At 41.6% G+C, this 18405-nt stretch overlaps 1 protein-coding gene across 7 annotated transcripts in view; it reads left to right on the plus strand.

The window, feature by feature from the left end:
- LOC139226793 (BAR/IMD domain-containing adapter protein 2-like) overlaps nt 1-18405 on the plus strand; it is a 112108-nt gene that overhangs the window by 47823 nt on the left and 45880 nt on the right. For all 7 annotated transcript variants that reach the window (XM_070857810.1, XM_070857812.1, XM_070857814.1 and 4 more), the window contains 3 exons: nt 13880-13941; nt 14596-14667; nt 16363-16500. In XM_070857810.1, the coding sequence (XP_070713911.1) occupies nt 13880-13941; nt 14596-14667; nt 16363-16500 (272 nt within the window). The remainder of the gene's footprint in view (nt 1-13879; nt 13942-14595; nt 14668-16362; nt 16501-18405) is intronic.

Raw genomic sequence — 18405 nt, forward strand, 5'->3', positions numbered from 1 at the left:
CAAGTGATTTGGTTAAAGAATGAGTCAGTTGACTGGAGTAAATAGTAATATCTGAATGTTTGGATTAAAGTAAGTGAAGATGTGTTATTAGATTACTGGAGCAATCCACTCAGTTATAGTAGTGGTAAATTTGTGAAAGAAAGACTTGCATTTATTTCGCACCTTTCATGACCAACGGATGTCTCAAAGCGCTTTATAGCCAATTAAATACTTTTGGAGTGTAGTCACTGTTGTAATGTGGGAAACAAGACAGCCAACTTGTGTACAGCAATCTCCCACAAACAGCAATGTGATAATGACTATAATCTGTTTTTGTTGTTGATTTGAGGAATAAATATTGGCCAGGACACTGGGGTAACTCCCCTGCTCTTCGAAATGGTGCCATGGGATCTTTTACGTCCACCTGAGAGGGCAGACGGGGCTTCGGTTTAACGTCTCATCCGAAAGACAGCACCTCCAACAGTGCAGCATTCCCTCAGCACTGCACTGGAGGGATGAAATAATTGCTGGTATGACTTCCCCTGACATTCTGAATTCCCCCACCCCCCACCCCGGCACTTGCTTACCTCTCTGCTCTCTTGCCACCCCCAAACTTTTCATGAACTTCAGACATGGCTATATGTTTATTTGGTAGTGAGCAAAACGTCAGCATGAGTATAAAATGCTTTGTCACCATAACTTTATTTTTCTAATTTTAATCTCATTATCTTGAGGACCAAAATTTATTAAAATAAGAGAATACAAAAAGTTAACTCTCTAACTCAACGGGAAAGTGTTTTAAAATGTAACCACCTCCTGGGTTACTTTTAATTTCATGTTTTTGAAAGGTTCTCCAGTTTTATTGCCCTACTTGACTTTTTTATAATTTCTCCTGCCTTATGTACAGTAATTTGCTCTGTCACTTTTGCAGCTTCCTTTCTGTTTGGCATTACTCTCTCTTTTTCTCTATTTTATTCTTTCTCCTGTCTTGTTATCTCATCATTTTAGACCTACTTTCCCCACATTACAACAGTGACTACACTTCAAAAGTACTTCATTGGCTGTAAAGTGCTTTGAGACGTCTGGTGGTCATGAAAGATGCTATATAAATCCAAGTCTTTCTTGCCTATTTTCCACTAACCGTTTGTTTCTCTGATAAATGGTTTCTACTTTGGATCTACTTCAAATTTCACTGATGTCCCTTTTCTTAAATCATAGAATGGTTACAGCACAGAAGGAGACCATTCAGCTCGGCGAGCCTGTGCCAGCTCTCTGCAAAAGCACTTCAGCTAGTCCCACTTCCCTGCCCTTTCTCCGTAGCTCTGCAATTTCTTTTCCTTCAGGTACTTGTCTAATTCCCTTTTTGAAAGTCACATTGAATCTGCCTCCACCACCCTTTCAGGCTGTGCATTCCAGATCCTAACCACTCTGTGCATAAAAAAAAGTTTTTTCTTATGTCGTCTTTGGTTCTTCTGCCAATCACCTTAAATCTGTGTCTTCTGATTCTCAACCTTTCTGCCAATGGGAACAGTTTCTATCTATCTACTCTGTCTAGACTTCTCATGGCTTTGAACACCTTTATCAACCTCCTCTTCTCTAAGGAGAACAACCCCCTGTTTCTCCAGTCTATCCACTTAATTGAAGTCCCTCATCCCTGGAACTATTCTTGTAAATCTTTTCTGCACCCTCTCTAAGGCCTTCACATCCTTCCTAAAGTGCGATGCCCAGAACTGGAAACACTACTCCAGTTGAGGCCGAACCAGTGTTTTATAAAGGTTCATCATAACTTCTTTGCTTTTGTACTCTATGCTTCTATTTATGAAGCCCAGGATACCAAATGCTTTTTTAAACTGCTTTCTCAACCTGTCCTGCCACCTTCAGTGATTTGTGCACATATAACCCCAAAACAGTTAATTATATATATTTTTAAAAGACCATTTTGTCATATATATTTTTTTCAATTGTCAGCTGGCTTTTCCATTCCAGCAACTGAATACATTGCTAAACAGAATTTGACCTTTATTCAAAGTACATCATGACAATGAAGGAGGAAAAATTTCCTCAAATCCATTTTTAAAACTCCAATTGGAAACAATGGGGGGCAGAAGTGCAGTGAAAAGAAAGACAGACTTGTATTTATATAGTGCCTTTCACGACCACTGGACGTCTCAAAGCACTTTACAGTCAATGAAGTGGGGTGAGCATTGTGGTTCATAACTTTCAATGTTACCAGCAGTGTAGCTGCTGAGTTTTGCACATTCAATAAATGTACAAAACCTCACTTAGTTTTCACAGGTTGTCCTTTGCTGTGTTGATGCCAGTTCATTGGATATATTCAAGAGGGAGTTAGATGTGGTCCTTACAGCTAAAGGGATCAAGGGGTATGGAGAAAAAACAGGAAAGGGGTACTGAGGTGAATGATTAACCATGATCTTATTGAATGGTGGTACAGGCTCGAATGGCCTACTCCTGCACCTATTTTCTATGTTTCTATGTTAATAATGAAGGTATTTTTTTGCAGAGATCATTCATTTTTGAGTAACTCATCACATCACGTAATTGTATTGAGCTTATTGGCATTCAAACTGTCCACAATGTTTTTTGAATAGCTAGCTTATTTTCACACACCTGCCATTTGACTGAGAGCATCATTATGCTCTATGATGCAGTGAAACACATCTGAAGTGGTGCTAGCACTGGCCTTGAAGAGCCTGCTCTCTCGCAGCTCCTCTTCTTACTTTTGTTTGTATTAGCACTACAGTAGACTGCTGGTAAGATTAACCACACTTATGGTTAGCCAGGTTAGTTTATCAAATGCTGTTGACCTCTTGCTGACCTTAGTAAAAAAAAAAGAACCAAAGTAAATTATTACTGCTATCAAAAAAAATTTCAATTGAAATAAGAGATGAAATCTATTAACTGAAATGTGGAAACAACTGAGACTTTTCTTAATGATCTCATCGAGTTACTAATAGACCAAGCACTTCTAAGATACTGAACATAATGTAGGATCGTGGTCATTTTAAAAAAAAAAAACATCCTTGGGATATCAACGTTGCTGGCAAGGCCGGCGTTTATTGCCCAACCATAGTTGCCATGAGAAGGTGGTGGCAAGTCTACTACTTGAACTGCTGCAGTCCGCATGGTGAAGGTACTCCCACCATGCTGTTGGGTAGGGAGTTTCGGGATTATAATGCAGTGTGGTATTGATCATGGATGGTATGACAGCTGAACCAGATTCTGTGCTCATCTGTCCATACACAGGCAAGTACTTTCCTGCACAATAGGCCTCGGGTGTGCAGTTATACTACAACTTTATCACCGCAAAGCAGTTTCCATTTCCTAGTGACAGTACACCTCCAAAATCAGGACCCACAAAGTGTTGCATCACCTCCTCGGGGGGGCGGGGGGGGCAGCTTTTGGGTTTGACTCCTCTGGAAGGATAACTGCAGTACAGTGTCAAACATGGTTTAAAAGATGGTCTGTTTGCTTGGATTGGATAGACTCGCAGATACTAGATTAAGATGATCGACTCGAAGTTGCCAAAGGATTACAGAAGAATTTTGACACTATTTGTAAGGGTAGAACTATGGCAGATGAAATTCAGTCCATACAATGGCAATGAGGTCTTTAATATTGGGAGAAAAAATGGGGAGGTGACATACTTATGACATGATGCATACATACTATCTTGGGCAGGGACTGGGAGAGATGGACTTAACTCTGACCAGGTTGAGTCATTGCAGAGCAGCATTAGCGAAGCAAACCGAATGCTGCGCGAGATTGGCAAATCAGTCGAGTTCAAGTCTAAGGTTGTCCTGCTGCTCTCGACAGGCTGCATTTTGATTACTGCATTTCGTTCTAGTCACTAAAACATTCAATCTATGGAAGCAGTGCAGAGAAAGGACAAAAGGTTGGCCACATCATTTATTACATTTCTCCCTTTAAGTTTAGCAATTTGTACCTTTTGTTGCGAGGCCACCTCATATTTTCTCTGAACTGCTGAATTTTAAAAAAAATTAGTTCCTGGTATTTGGGCGTCGCTGGCAAGGCCAGCATTTATTGCCCATCCCTAATTGTCCTGCAAGGTGGTGGTGAGCTGCCTTCTTGAACTGCTGCAAGCAGTGTACTGAAGGTGTTCCCACTGTGCAGTTGGGGAGGGAGTTCCAGGATTTTGACCCAGCGACGATCAAGGAACGGCGATATAGTTCTAAGTCAGTGTGAGCTGTGACTTGTAGGAGAACTTGGAAGTGATGGTGTTCCCATGTGACTGCTGCCCTTGTCCTTCTGTGCCTTCATGTCCCATAACGGGGAAATAAGGAGGGAGATGAACAAGATTATAGCCTTGTACTTGAGGATTTATTCAGATTAAGAAATGCTGTTCTCACCTGGTGAGCAAAAAGTGTTTTTATTGAAAATTAATTTGAAAAATTGAATTCGGATACTTCCCATATATAATACAGAACATTGCAATAAAAGTAATGTATTAGAGTTTATCGAAATCCAGAATCTTCTAATGTATTCATTTCCACTGTACATTGCTCTCGTGCTGTACATGTGCTACTTGTCTGTAGTCCTGTCTCATCAGTGATTGTGGATTCCAGGCATCGTTCTGCCTCAAATGACAGCCATAGCTACGAAACTAAGGAAGCTCTAATCTCCATGTAACAAATTGCAACAAAGAACTTTCATTTGTGGTTGTCTAAAGGTAAACCTTCCCGCAGCCTTAAATAAACTGGGCACTTACTGATCTGAGTCCAAGTTACACGTCCCTGAAAATTTATTTTAACCATATTGTGTGGATGTGTCCATGTAGATGTATAATTTTGAAAAGTTTAGATATGCTCATCATTGGAAAGCAATTTATATGTTTTCCTACTCTGACCTGGCAAGTTATCAAATGAAACTACATTAATAGTCAGTTTTTTAAAAAACTTTGTTCTGACCGTATTGGGCTCCAGAAATGACACTGAAGTAAAATGATCCTGAAGTAAGACTTGAAGGATTTACCAGTTGGGTTTACAGATTGGCGAAGCAAGTGATACCTGCGGATTTACTCCATCAGCTATTATCAAAATGGATGAAAACTGCACCTCTAAAGCTGATACACTGCGGTGATAGAAATGTTACTGGCTTTACAAAAGTTTGACTAACCACAACAATGCAGTATTTTTTGCAGTCCAGTTCAATGAAGTGCACAGCTTTTACCTGCCTGAGTTATAATGAGTGTGGTCTACATTTTAAGATGCTTCCCAATTAATGTCCTAGCCAATATTTACCCCTCAACTAACATCACTAAAACAGATGATTTGGTCATTATCTATCGCATTGCTGCTTGTGGGACCTTGCTGTGCACAAATTGGCTGCCATGCTTTCCTACATTACAATAGTAACTACATTTTAAAAGTGCTTCATTGGCTGTAAAGCGCTCTGGGATGTCATGAGGTTGAGAGGCGCTATATAAAAGTGCAAGTCTTTCCTTCTAACTAGATGAGGGACTCGCTTAAAATGGTATCTCAAAGATAACTAGGGGTTGCAGTGCATGTAGCTTGGAGATGCTGCAAGAGGCAGATAGTGTTTTGAACTCAGATTTTATTTGATATCCGTTCATTGTGTACATTTTTGGAGCCTCTGCTTCTTCTGCAGAGTCTTTGATAGGAGTGCAGATTGAAAAGTTGAACCTAGAGTCAGCATGAACCATTTGCAGGACTGCTAATTTTCCTGGTTATTCTAAGCATAAATTGAGCTGGGAGCATTTATTCTAAATTCTCAGAGCTATGCTCCTGCTGAGCGAGACACCATGTTGGGAGCTGAGAATTTTCCCATTTTGCTGCTTCCGCCTGTTCCATGCCTCTGATCCCTCTTGCCTGGGTATAAGGAAAGCAGGGATCGTCAACTTCCCAGTAATGCTTGAATCACTACTTCTCTCGCTGTGAGAACTGAAGTGATGTTTGTTTACTAACTCAAGTTTGAGGGGAAAAATAGCCCAACCAGACAAAGTACTTCCAGATTTTTGACACTATCTGTGTCGTCGTCGTCGTCTGTCCCTCGAATCGAGGAATATTTGCTTCCACGCCAAAAAGGGATGAGTTCGTGGGTGTTTCAATGAAGGACCTAATATTCCGGATCCCGAACTGCATCTTGAAGGGTGGAAGATGCCTGTGCGTGGATTTTTTTAACGTGTGGTGGCCGCTGCACACCAGCCACCACATGGGCTTGACAGAGCTAGGTCTTGGTGCAGTGGCAGGGATTAACCAAAATGACTGTAGACCTGCTCTGCGGCACGGACCTAGTGCACAGATATCGTAGTGTGGGCTGGCCCGTGCTGCCCATGGGCCCTCGCCTCTGAATGCCCAGTGTATGGACACATGAAGTTGACCTTGAAACACCTGGGCTCTTTGAGAAGTGAACATACTGGTGCAGTAATATTACATGTATAATTTTCCAGCAGAAATGTGTATTGGAAGTGATGGGAATGACTGTACAGCTTGTACACATTTCTGTATCGTCAAGCCAATAGTTAAACAAAAAATGAATGTCGAATCTCCTGATACGTGCAAGCAGCACAATATGCTTTGCATCTTTAACAGAACAAATTAAAATAATCCCAATCAGGGAAGGATATCTGCCGATCCTTTTTTTGGGGTGGGGGGGTGATTTTATCTAGTCTATACACTACTCTTAAACGAAGCATAACTATTAACAATATGATGCCTTTATAAGGTAATGATTCCGTTGAACTGAATGAGACGTGGAGCCTTGCAATTTGCCAGGTATAGGTGGTGTGATGTCGGCAGTATACTGTACTGATTTTCATTGGGAATTCCAGCCAGCAGAAGCCACTGCAAGAACTGTCAAAACAAGCTTAGTGAAGAAATGATGTGTAGATGCTAAACACTGATTTAAGACATCATTCACTGAAATGGCCGAGAGAGTGACAGCAGTATTTTTAGGGGAAAGTAATTCCCTTTAGGCTGTTAGAATATTGAATTATTTTTATATTTTCACGTAGGCATTTTTTTTGCATCCTTTGAGAAAGAGATTTGTGATTGCAGGTGAACCAACCAAATGGATGAATTCATCCTTTGCAGAATCAGGTTTGATTTGAGACGCATCCGGCGTTGAAGTGGGAACAACATTGTCTTGCAAAAAATTCTCTCTGATGCTGTGCCTGGAGATGTCTGGCATACATTATTAAATATATCTTCCTTCACACTGTGTGTCGGTACAATATTCTAATTGCTTTTTTAAAAAAGTCATTGGTCGGAGGTTTAGAGGAGATTGGGTGAAGAAATTTCCCCTCGAGTGGTTGGGGTCTGGAACTCGGCCTGAAAGGATGGTAGAGGCAGAAACCCTCACAGCATTAAAAAAAGTACTTGGATGTGTACTTGAAGTGCCCTAACCTACAGGGCTACGGACCAAAAGCTAGAAATGGGAGTAAGCTGGATAACTCTGTCGGCCGGCGCGGACACCATGGGCCAAAATGGCCTCCTTCCGTGCTGTAAATTTCTATGATTCTGAGTGCAATGTGCAGCAAGCAGACATTCCTGAATTTGAACTGTGCTTGCACATCACTGTTTATTTGCCAAATTGATTTAAATTTGGTTTTAACCATTGATGGACACGATGCAGTTCAAAGCTTAATTACTATTGTGTACTCTTTATTGATGCTGATTCAGAGTAGGTGCACAATTTTCACCAGTTCTGACAGAGAAAGACTGTTTGTTTTTGTGAGATCATGGTATGGTTCTCTAGCAATATTATGAGGCTACAATGCTGCCTCTAGTTGGCAAAATTGATGTTTGCTACAGCAGTGCTATAACCTCAATGTGTGAACTCTGCTTTCCCCTGCTCGCCCACTGAATATCTATTGAAAACGCTTTAGAGCCTTATCAACCATCGGAACTACTCAAAAGTTTGATGTCAAAAACACATCCTGCAATTTCACCTTCCTTGCTTAACCAGCGGAGGACACAAGGTTGGGAGTGTATCTTTCTACTTTCAAAAGGCCAAAGGCCTTTCTGTGGAAATATATCTTCTCAAAAGAGGAAACAAATATGGTTTTGTGGTGTAATGCCTTCGGCATCCAAAAGGGCAGTCTGACCTTTAATCTGTGCAAATGCAGTTTTGTGGCAACCTTTTTTTTCAATGATGTCCAACTTGTTATTTCTCTCTTCAGAACCTTCAAGTATGGTCTCAGAATGTGTTGTTTTAATTGTTGAAAGCTCCAGTTTATTCAGCAAAATATGGGCTGGTATTGATGTGGAATAATTGATCTTTACCACCTGCAGCGCAACACTGAAATTCACTTAAACTGTTTAATTTGTGCCTGCACCTTCGGATATAACTTTTTGCTTGGCATTACTGGATATAAATGTTTGTCAGCAGTTTGGATACTGGAGTGGATAGGAACAAAGCAGTTTTCTTGTGAAGCGTTGTGACAAAGCACACTCGGGTTGTGCTTTAAAAACTTCTCCAGTATTGCAAACTCTGGTCTTTCTTTTAATCAAAGCATGTTTTTATGAAGCCTGATGCACATTACTGATTCCGACAGTATAGGTTGAAAGTCAGTGTTTCTACAATCTCTTGCGTCACCACAGCTATGTGTTTCAGATAGCGTGTGCTTATTGGAACCACTGAGGTACCTCTAGCACTGCTGACGTGACTCCTTTTGCACCTCCGTTCTCTACTGGGCATGTGATATCGGTGCTCAGTGATAGCATTGTTATTTTAAGAGTTGCAAATAAGAACATACAAACAGGGATTTTAATATAACTACCTCAGTAATTAAATTTTTTTTTTAATGTTAAACTGTTCTGGCTTTTATACTTTTTTCAGGACATGTCAATAGCAAATTAGGACAATTTAATTTATTTTTAAAAATTGAGAGGGAGATTATTAAAATTTGCAAATAGCTTTGATCTGTGTTCACAAGGGAGCTAATGGAAAAAACACGCAAAGCTGTTCTGGTTCTGCGGGCTTTGCAGCTGCAGTACTCTCTGTTTAATCAATGCCACTTAAAATCAAATCTTACCTATTTTTCTACGTAGAATGTTATTCCCAATTGTATGTAATGCAATTGATATTGTATGAAATAAAATGCCAGAATTGTTAAGTACAGCTTAACTTTTGCCCAGCTGTAAGGAAAATAGGCATAAGTGTATGCTGCTTCAGCCTGGGAGACTTTCGTTTCTCGTGTTGGTTGAATGTTGGCCAGCTAGCCATCTTTGTTGTAATGTACGGCCCAGTGCCCAATACAGAGCAAATCAACCAAAATCCTGGAGAGATGTAGCAGATCATCCAGCTGCCTTTTCAGTGACTGACCAGTGGCTGATGAGGGACAAAATAAGTAGAATGAAAGTCTTTAGTACCACCAGGTAAGTCAAGATAAAAATGTGTAAATGTACATCTTTCTATATATTCATTTAAAAAAAACATTAAGCCCATCAATGAAATTAGGAGCCAATCTGATCCTAATTGTCGTCGTCGTCATCATCATAGGCAGTCCCTCGAAGCGAGGATGACTTGCTTCCATGCTAAAAAAGGGATGAGTTCACAGGTGTTTCAATGAAGGACCTAATATTCCAGGTCCTGAACTACATCCTGAAGGGTGGAAGATGCCTGTGTATGGATTTTTTTAATGTGTGGTGACCGTTTCACACCAGCCACCACACGGGCTTGACAGAGCTAGGTCTTGGTCCCGTGGCAAGGATTACCCAAGACGACTGGAGACCAGCTCTGCTGCACGGACCCAGTGCGCACACATCTCGCAGTGCGGGCAGAGGGTGGTGGGGGTCTGGAACTCGCTGCCTGAAAGGGTAGTAGAGGCAGAAACCCTCACCACATTTAAAAAAATACTTGGATGTGTACTTGAAATGCTGAAACCTGCAGGGCTACGGACCGAGAGCTGGATTAGCCTGGGTAGCTCTTGGTTGGCCGGCGCAGACACGATGGGCCGACATGGCCTCCTTCCGTGCTGTCGATTTCGATGTAACTCCAGGGGAAAGCACAGTTTTCCTACCCCCCTTTTCCTTTTAATCATTTGACACCTCTACTTATTTATAACATCCAAGAGAAGCCCAGTTGCAAATGGCAGCTAATAGTAAGGTTAAGACCCAGACCTACCTGTCTACAGCCTGTAGCAACCGTTGTAGTTTAAAAAATTTTCTCTGATGTGTCCTTCCTTGTTTACAGTTTATTGCAACATACTCTTTGAAATTTCATTTGATTTTTAACATGCGAGGGCAGTGCTAAATATAGATGTGGATTGTTTGAGGACACTAGATGAATAACAACGTTGTTTTTGCAAGGATATTTTGACATCGCTTGGGAGTGGCCAACTTTGCATAGAAACCGAGGTAAATTTTGGCAACGGCTACAAACAGACACTATTTATACCTGCTTCATTTACCAGCAACAAAGGTGTGCCGTGAGCAGAATTGAGCTTCACTGATGCTCTCCATGGTTGTCGAATGTTTCCAGTACTGTACAACTGTCGTCTTGAAAAATAATCTGTTATTGCATGGCAAGAAGGTGCATTATATTGAGATAAATGTGGTAACCTTGTTAACGGAATTAGGTTTTCTACTATGGTAAACATCTCGGAAACTCTTCAAAAGTTAGTGATACATTTTGTAGATGTATGCCTAACTATTGTACCTGGTATGAAAGCTCCAAGCACCCAAGACCAGTCTAACTGGAATTAACTGTTGCTTTGGATTGCATTAGGCACAAGCAGATATAAATGATGCTTGGATGTTGTAACCAAATCAGCTACAGTGCTTTGTTAGCATGTAATCAGTATCTCTTTTTTTTTGCAATAATGGGGCCCCAAATTATTTCTTCCTCTTTCCCCGTTGTCTCCAAGCCACACAACAACAACTTGCATGCTTTCCACGTTGACCCATGGGGGCGGATTTTCCGGTCTTTTGCGCTCTGTTTTTCACCCTGAAGTGCTGGCAGTGGCGGCGGTGAGGTCTTATGGTCGGGCGGTCAGCCTCCAGCGCCCCGCAGGGGTTTTCGGGGCCGGTTTTGTGGAGCAGCACCGCCCGGAAGAGCTGCGCCGGTGTGCAACGCCCCTGGTTGCGACACCAGCGGGTTTTATGATTCCCACCCGACCCGTACGTCCCGCAGTGACCGCCTGTAAATACGGGCATTCCAACCTAATACTGACTGCAGAGAGGCAAGTAATGCCGTCCAAAGGCAAGTGTGATTGTTTTTTCTTTTAATTTTTTTTACAATTGATGTGGTGGTGTGGGCTATGTATTGGGAATGTTTTATGTGTGTGGAGTTTCTCCCCAGGCATTTCTCTGAGCGCTCCTGGCCCAGCTCATCCCCAAGAGGTGTACAACGCCTCCCTTAGCGCTGCGTCCCAGAATCAGGACGGTGGGGGGGGAGCCCCAATTTTGCTGACTTGAGGCGCAACCTGTTCCCGGGTGCAAACTTTACCACCCTGCCGCCTGACATCATCAAAGCCGAAAATCCGGCCCTTTATTTCTTTCCTGTGGTGTGGGTGGGAAGATCTGGGTAAAGTAGGATTCTAGGAAAAGGCTCCAGCCTGCTTGGATCTTCCAGAGACGCTTCATACGTTCCCATGCTGACTGGTGTATGTCCCACAAGTATTTCACCCACGTGTTTGTTGTGGGGAAGGAGAATACATTATCTTGTGGCTAACCGTGACATCAGCTGAAGAATTGGTTGGAGAACTTTTTTTCATAGAGGATAGGTCCAATAGGCCCAGGCTCAGCCTGTGGGAATTGAGTTACATCATGTTCTCTGGCCTTCCGGAGTCCTGTCCAGACTACTGACCAGAATATGTGTTGCAGTCTGCATTTCTGACCTCCACTCCTTCAGTAGTTTATCTTCTAGGGAGGGTGGCATTTTTGAACTATCTCTGCAATGCAGTGCTCTCAATGCATTATTTTAAACTGATCCTCTTGTATTCTGCTACTGGTGGTAGTTGTGAAGGCTTGCTTTCATATCTGTCTCCAATCCTTTTCCATCTGGTGACCCAAGTTTCATTTCTAGATATCCCTCTGGTTTTCTAATTTGTTAACTGGAGCAAAAGGTGGAGATCTGTTCACTGGGTCGGTTGAGGAGTGGAGTAACCATATATTGATACTGGTCATGTTTGGGGAGATGGAATTTCTACACTAGCTATCCCCTGTTGAGGAACTGACCTAGTCTGATGACACCTTTCTTCTACCAGTTGGATTCCACCCACGGTGAATGGGAGTATTAGATTGGGAAAAGGGGTCCTGTGGGTTTTACAGGGAGTCACGGACTACTGAAGGGTGTTCCTGGGCCTCTGTTGGGAGTGTAGTGTGCTCATTTTAGAGGCTCTGGCCCCATATTCTGATGGGTTTGTGAGCTGTCTAGCTTCCAGGTCCAGTTTGTGAAGCTGAAAGTGTTTGAGGCATTTTCACAATTTCTTGCCTGCCCATGGGAGCCTACAGGTGCTCTTGTAAAAGGTCTTGGATTCGATGACATCTTCAAGAGTACCTTTCTATTGCAATGTAAAGCAAGTTCAATATTTAAGTTCAATAATTATGTTCACCATTAGTATTGACTGGAGTTTTTTTTTGTCCAAGTTAAAGGCTTAAAATTGGTATTGCTGAGCTTGACCCATCTATTCCTGAGTGCTCACATTGTATGCTACACCAGCATGCTGATGCAGTGAACTGGTTAGTGTGTTTAGTGGGCCACAGAGGGAGGAGGTTAGTCTGATGGCAAAATGTTGGTCTGCGTTACTGTCAGCTGTGTAGATATCAGTTTGTTTGTTTCAGGAAGTGTTAACTGAGGGGGAACTGCAAGTCGGCTGTAAATCGCACTCCGATAATGTGAAAGCATTGTTGGAGAATCTACTATCATAGTTGGAAAAAACTTGAACCAAATTGCAATATGTGCTTTCTTACACTCTGAAATATAACAATCTAAAGGAACTAAACTGTGTCACACACAAACTACCATAATGGTATCTGTGTTACTAGTCTGTTGAATAAGTTTCTAAGTTCTGTAGGTGCTGCATGGTAGTTATTTCCACACTTGTACTGACTAGCTTTGATGATCGGGATAGGATCCTAAAGGTATTTCATCACTTTCATGTCCCTATGTCTTCCAGTATGTTGAGGATCAGACCATTTGTGCAAAGCCCTTTGGATCAGCATTTCTATAACATTTTAAAATTGTATCAAAATTAGATTCTTTAGTGTGTAATTTTAAATACATTGTCATATGTTGCATATTTATATATATTTAAGTTTCTGGTCTGGCTTTTCAGTGATGAGTTCCATTCCATATGGTTGTTACAAGTGCTGTAATAAAGGCAGTGAGTTTCCCTTCTCTCCTCCCCAAGCTGTTACACATGTGGTATATCCTATCTTGATTGGGTGAGCTTAATGTTACAGTTTCAGGAAGTGTATTCTGAGTGAGGGTACTGTATAACACAGCTTCAGTAAAGGGGGGGCGGGGGGTTAAGGGGGCAGGAGTGGCTCAGAATTAGTTTTGAGCATGTCTGAACAGTCTAAATTACAGGTTTAGATTTGCAACATTAATTGTCACCTTTCCAAATGCAAAACTCTTACCTCTTCGTGAGCCAGTTAGAGTGCCGTTGATGAAATCTATGGGGATGCCTGAAGGCTGTGTGCCACTAACCTCTTGGATCAAGGATAGAAGTCATAGTTACTTGGGAGGGAAAATAGAAAATGTAAGTGAAAAAACTGTTTATTTAAAAAAAACAAACGAGCCCGGTTTAAAATGTAGATTCTTGGTTAGACTTTTGTTCAGTATTGGCACCTTTTTTGGAGCCCAACTGCCTTAATCATATGTTGTGTGGATGCTGCACTTGTCTGTTCTAAAATGGTAGAAATAGTTATTTTAGCTGCAGTTTGTTATTTTGCAGGGGATGTTTTGTTCCAGATGGCAGAGGTCCACAGGCAGATTCAGATCCAGCTTGAAGAAATGGTGAGTATTCCTTTTAAGGTAGTGTGAGCACACGGTTTAATTCACGAGCTTGTACCCGATGAGCAAAGGTTTCTGTCAAGTGATTTAAATTCTGTTCTGTTTATTCTTGTGAAGGGGATACTTCTGTTAGCTGAAATAGCTAAAAATGAATATACTTTTGCCAGATTAGACACTCTCATCTGTGTTCAAATCCTATTTGCCTGTTGAGAGAAATGTGTTTGACATTTAGCCAGAAAATTAAAATCCTGCCTGCTGTATAGCAGTTTTATTTCAATCCAGTACGAATCAAAATGATTATCTTTTCCCTTTTTGAGATATTTAATAATCAATATGTAATTCTTGATTAGGGGGAAGAGAGGTGAAATAGAATTGTAATCTGCACCTCAGTTGACAGGGTAAAAATCCAAGTTAATCAGTGTTGAGAGACTGTGTATGTGTGTGGTAAAATTATAGCTTTTAAGGAGCTGAACTCATGGAGGAGGGAAGCATCACTTGCACATGATTAATCTGCGGATGCAAGGTACAATCAGTGTCTCCGCAGCGTGGGTGTGTGCGAGTATATGTGTGTGGGTGTTCAGGGGGATTCTTGTGCTCTTGACATTATTAAAATTGAATGTTGTAAGTCATACAGCTGACGTTTTCTTGCTGTTGCAGTTGAAAGTGTTCCATGGTGAGCTGCTGACGCAACTGGAGCAGAAGGTTGAATTAGATGCCAAATATTTAAGTGTAAGTTTTGGGCTGAATTCTGTGCTGTCACACCATTTGATTAATAAGTTCATATTAATCTTTGAGTTCACTTTTTATCGTATTACAGCAAAAAAAAACTGATGTCTTCAAATGCAAAATAAACAGATGACATGAACTGATTACAAGATTGAAATCTAATAGTGGTTCAGATTGTATAAGTGTTATGAACTCGAGGGTTGAATTACAGCGTTGAAAATGTTCCTTATTCACCTGTCATTTATAAGGAAATAGTGGTGGTTGGGGAAGTTTTTTCAGGCAGACTTGGTTCCTGGACTATCTTCCCCTAAAAATTCTGGCTCCATATTGGCTTTTGGGAAAAGTTCTCTGCCAAAGCAGGTGCTTTTGGCAGACACTGCAGATGTACTGTAAGCTGCTGCAATGTGAATAGTTGCAATGCCATTCTGGAATGATGGGCTTTAGACATTTTAATTAAATTTTGCACCGGTCACAGTTGCTGACGTGACATTATTTCATCCAATCCAGTCATTGCAGCTTTTTCTGTATTATTCAGCTGGTAAGCTAGCATGTGATTCACTTTCATTAACCCAAACATTTTAATTGATGTAGCATGTGGACAAAGTTGGATGCTCATACCTAGACAGAGGCACGCATTTGAGTTCATAGACCCATTATGTTTTGTGTGTTTTGCACTTTCTTGACATTAATCTTTTAAAACTTTTATTCTGTTTGTCTGAATCACTGGCATCAGAAACGTATCTTTTGATTCAGATAAATTTAAATTTCAGTGAACCTGCTTTTGAAATTGGGTATAACATATAAACAATACTAATTTACTAATCTTAGTGCTGAATGCAAACAATAAAATGTCATGGCAGACATTATACTGTCTCAAGTTGCAGAGGCAATTCCATTTCAATAAATGTAGTCAAATTTGTAGACTGTTTGCGACAGCCTTTGTTTGCTGCTCAGGGACTTCCTCACACTGCCAGTCAAAATCTTAATAAATGTACATTACACAGCTCATGTGCCTTGAAGAATTAGTTCACTTCCAGTAGTTTATGTTGGGGGGGTTGAGGGTGGGGGGGGAGAAAGTCTGGCATGTTTTCAATGTCCACTGCCAGAAATGCAATTCTCATTACTTGGCCTCAACACCAACAACAGCAACTTGCATTTATATAGCACCTTAACGTAATAAAATGCTGCAAGGTGCTTCACAGGAGCCTCCTTAGGATTGTTCCTTCAAGTCTCCTATCTTTAGTTGGATTCAAACCTTACTGCATAATGGGTAATAGAACAAGATGTGACTACTATTATTGGCAAACCAAAGCCTTATCATATCTTGTCTGGTTTAGAAAGCCAGAACAGGTTCTCTCTCATATTTTACTGGTGGGTGTGAACTGATAAACCTCATAATATATAGCTGACCGATCAGTGTGTCAGGAATCATTAGAAGACAAATTGAACTCACATTGAGCATTGGGATGGGCAATAAATGCCAGCGATGCCCACATCCCATGAATGAATTTTTTTTTTTAAGTTTTGAAATTAAAACCATAATTGCTTACTGACTTTAAAAAAAAAAATCTTGCCTTTTACTCCATGTACCTTCTACTTTATTATCCCACAACAAATGCAGGCCTCCTTCTTGTTGTTTCAGTAATATTGTCACCATTGGCAGTTTTAACTTATTTTTATTTACATTTTTCCCTTTAGGCAACATTGAAGAAGTATCAAGCCGAACACAAAGCCAGGCTGGAGTCACTGGAAAAGTGCCAGGCAGAGCTGAAGAAACTTCGAAGAAAGAGCCATGGGAGCAGGAACCCACAGAAATATGGAGAGAAAGAGATGCAGGTATGGACTTGCCCCTGGTGGCTCTTCTGATGACCAGATATTTGATTTCCTTTCGGAAATGTTTCAGAAAAATTCTCAAGAAAATTATTTTTAATTTCCTACTTTTTGGGAGACCAAGGGTTCTCAACTGGGGATCCGCGAGAAGATTTCAAAAGTTCCGCCATGAATAACTCCCGGGATTTAAAGAAACCAGCAAAATATACCGTCTAGTAATGGTGGGATAGAGCTGAGCAAACTGGTGGCTCCAGGCCCGACTCAGGCCTCTGTTTCCGCCCCCTAAACATCTGGGCGATGATGCTGGCAGCTGCTGCTGAGCCCTGGACCCCGCTCGCTGAGAAGGGAAGAGAGGCAGCAGTCGCTGAGCGTAGATCCCCCCCCCGGCTCAAGGTTTCTGTCCTCCACTCTCCTCTCGCCAGGTCCTGCTGTATATTTCATCACCCCAACACACACGTCCTAATGCCATGCTGCGTGGATTGTTGTTGCTCCCCCTCCCCCGAGCTAATTGGGGCAGTTGCTATTCTACTTTCACCCCTCTCTTCCAGAACCCCCTCTGCCATCCGTCACCAGCGACATTCAGAATTTTTTTTGTCCTATTTCTGTTCACACGGTCGGAATTATCAATCAAATGAAAAAGGGGCAAGGAAATACATGGCAGCTGCAAAGGAGGAAAGGAGTCACTGTCTTCGTGGCGGAAGAAGAGCAGAATATGTCAACATTATGAAACTATTAGGATTGACACTTATTACCAACAAACTGAAACAGTTTGCAAACTCATTTAAATATTCAGCACTAATTTTTCCCCCCCATTTTCTCTCCTGCTGTCTTCAAAGTGTTGACTCACATTGTAGTACAGTTACAAGGGTGCTGGCTGCACTTTGGTGCCGAACCACATTCATTCTTTACCTGCGAGCTTATACTGCGAGTGTTAGCAGTCTTGCTCTACCAAAGAGGGTATCACAGGCAGACTTGATTATTCACATCCAATAGAATCATAGAATGGTTACAGCAACAGAAAGCGGCCATTTGCATTCGTAACAAAATAGTTGAGTTGACGCCACAAATAGTTACAAATGGGTATGATCTGATGGCCATTACAGAGACATGGCTGCAAGATGACCAAGACTGGGAACTAAATATTCAGGGGTATTTGACAATTCGGAAGGACAGACCGAAAGGAAAAGGCGGTGGGGTAGCTCTGTTAATAAAGTATTTGGAATAAGGTGGATGAATTAACTGCGCAGATAGCAGCTAACGGATACGATGTGATTGGCATCACGGAGACATGGCTCCAGGGTGACCAAGGCTGGGAACTCAACATCCAAGGGTATTCAGCATTTAGGAAGATTAGACAGAAAGGAAAAGGAGGTGGGGTGCCGTTGCTGGTTAAAGAGGAAATCAATGCAATTGTAAGGAAGGACATTAGCCTGGATGATGTGGAATCAGTATGGGTGGAGCTGCGAAATTCCAAAGGGCTAGTGGGAGTTGTGTATAGACCACCAAATAGTAGTAGTGAGGTTGGGGACAGCATCAAACAAGAAATAAGAGATGTGTGCAATAAAGGTACAGCAGTAATCATGGGCGACTTTAATCTACATATTGATTGGGCTAACCTAACTGGTAGCAATGTGGTGGAGGAGGATTTCCTGGAGTGTATTAGGGATGGTTTTCCAGACCAATATGTTGAGGAACCAACCAGGGAGCTGGCCACCCTAGACTGGGTGATGTGTAATGAGAAGGGACTAATTAGCAATCTTGTTGTGTGAGGCCCCTTGGGGGAAAAGTGACCATAATATGGTAGAATTCCTTATTAAGATGGAGAGTGACCAAGTTAATTCGGAAACTAGGGTCCTGAACTTAAAGAAAGTTAACTTCGACGGTATGAGGCGTGAATTGGCTAGATTAGAC

Source organism: Pristiophorus japonicus, chromosome 16, assembly GCF_044704955.1.
Source record: "Pristiophorus japonicus isolate sPriJap1 chromosome 16, sPriJap1.hap1, whole genome shotgun sequence".
Classification (NCBI taxonomy): domain Eukaryota; kingdom Metazoa; phylum Chordata; class Chondrichthyes; family Pristiophoridae; genus Pristiophorus; species Pristiophorus japonicus.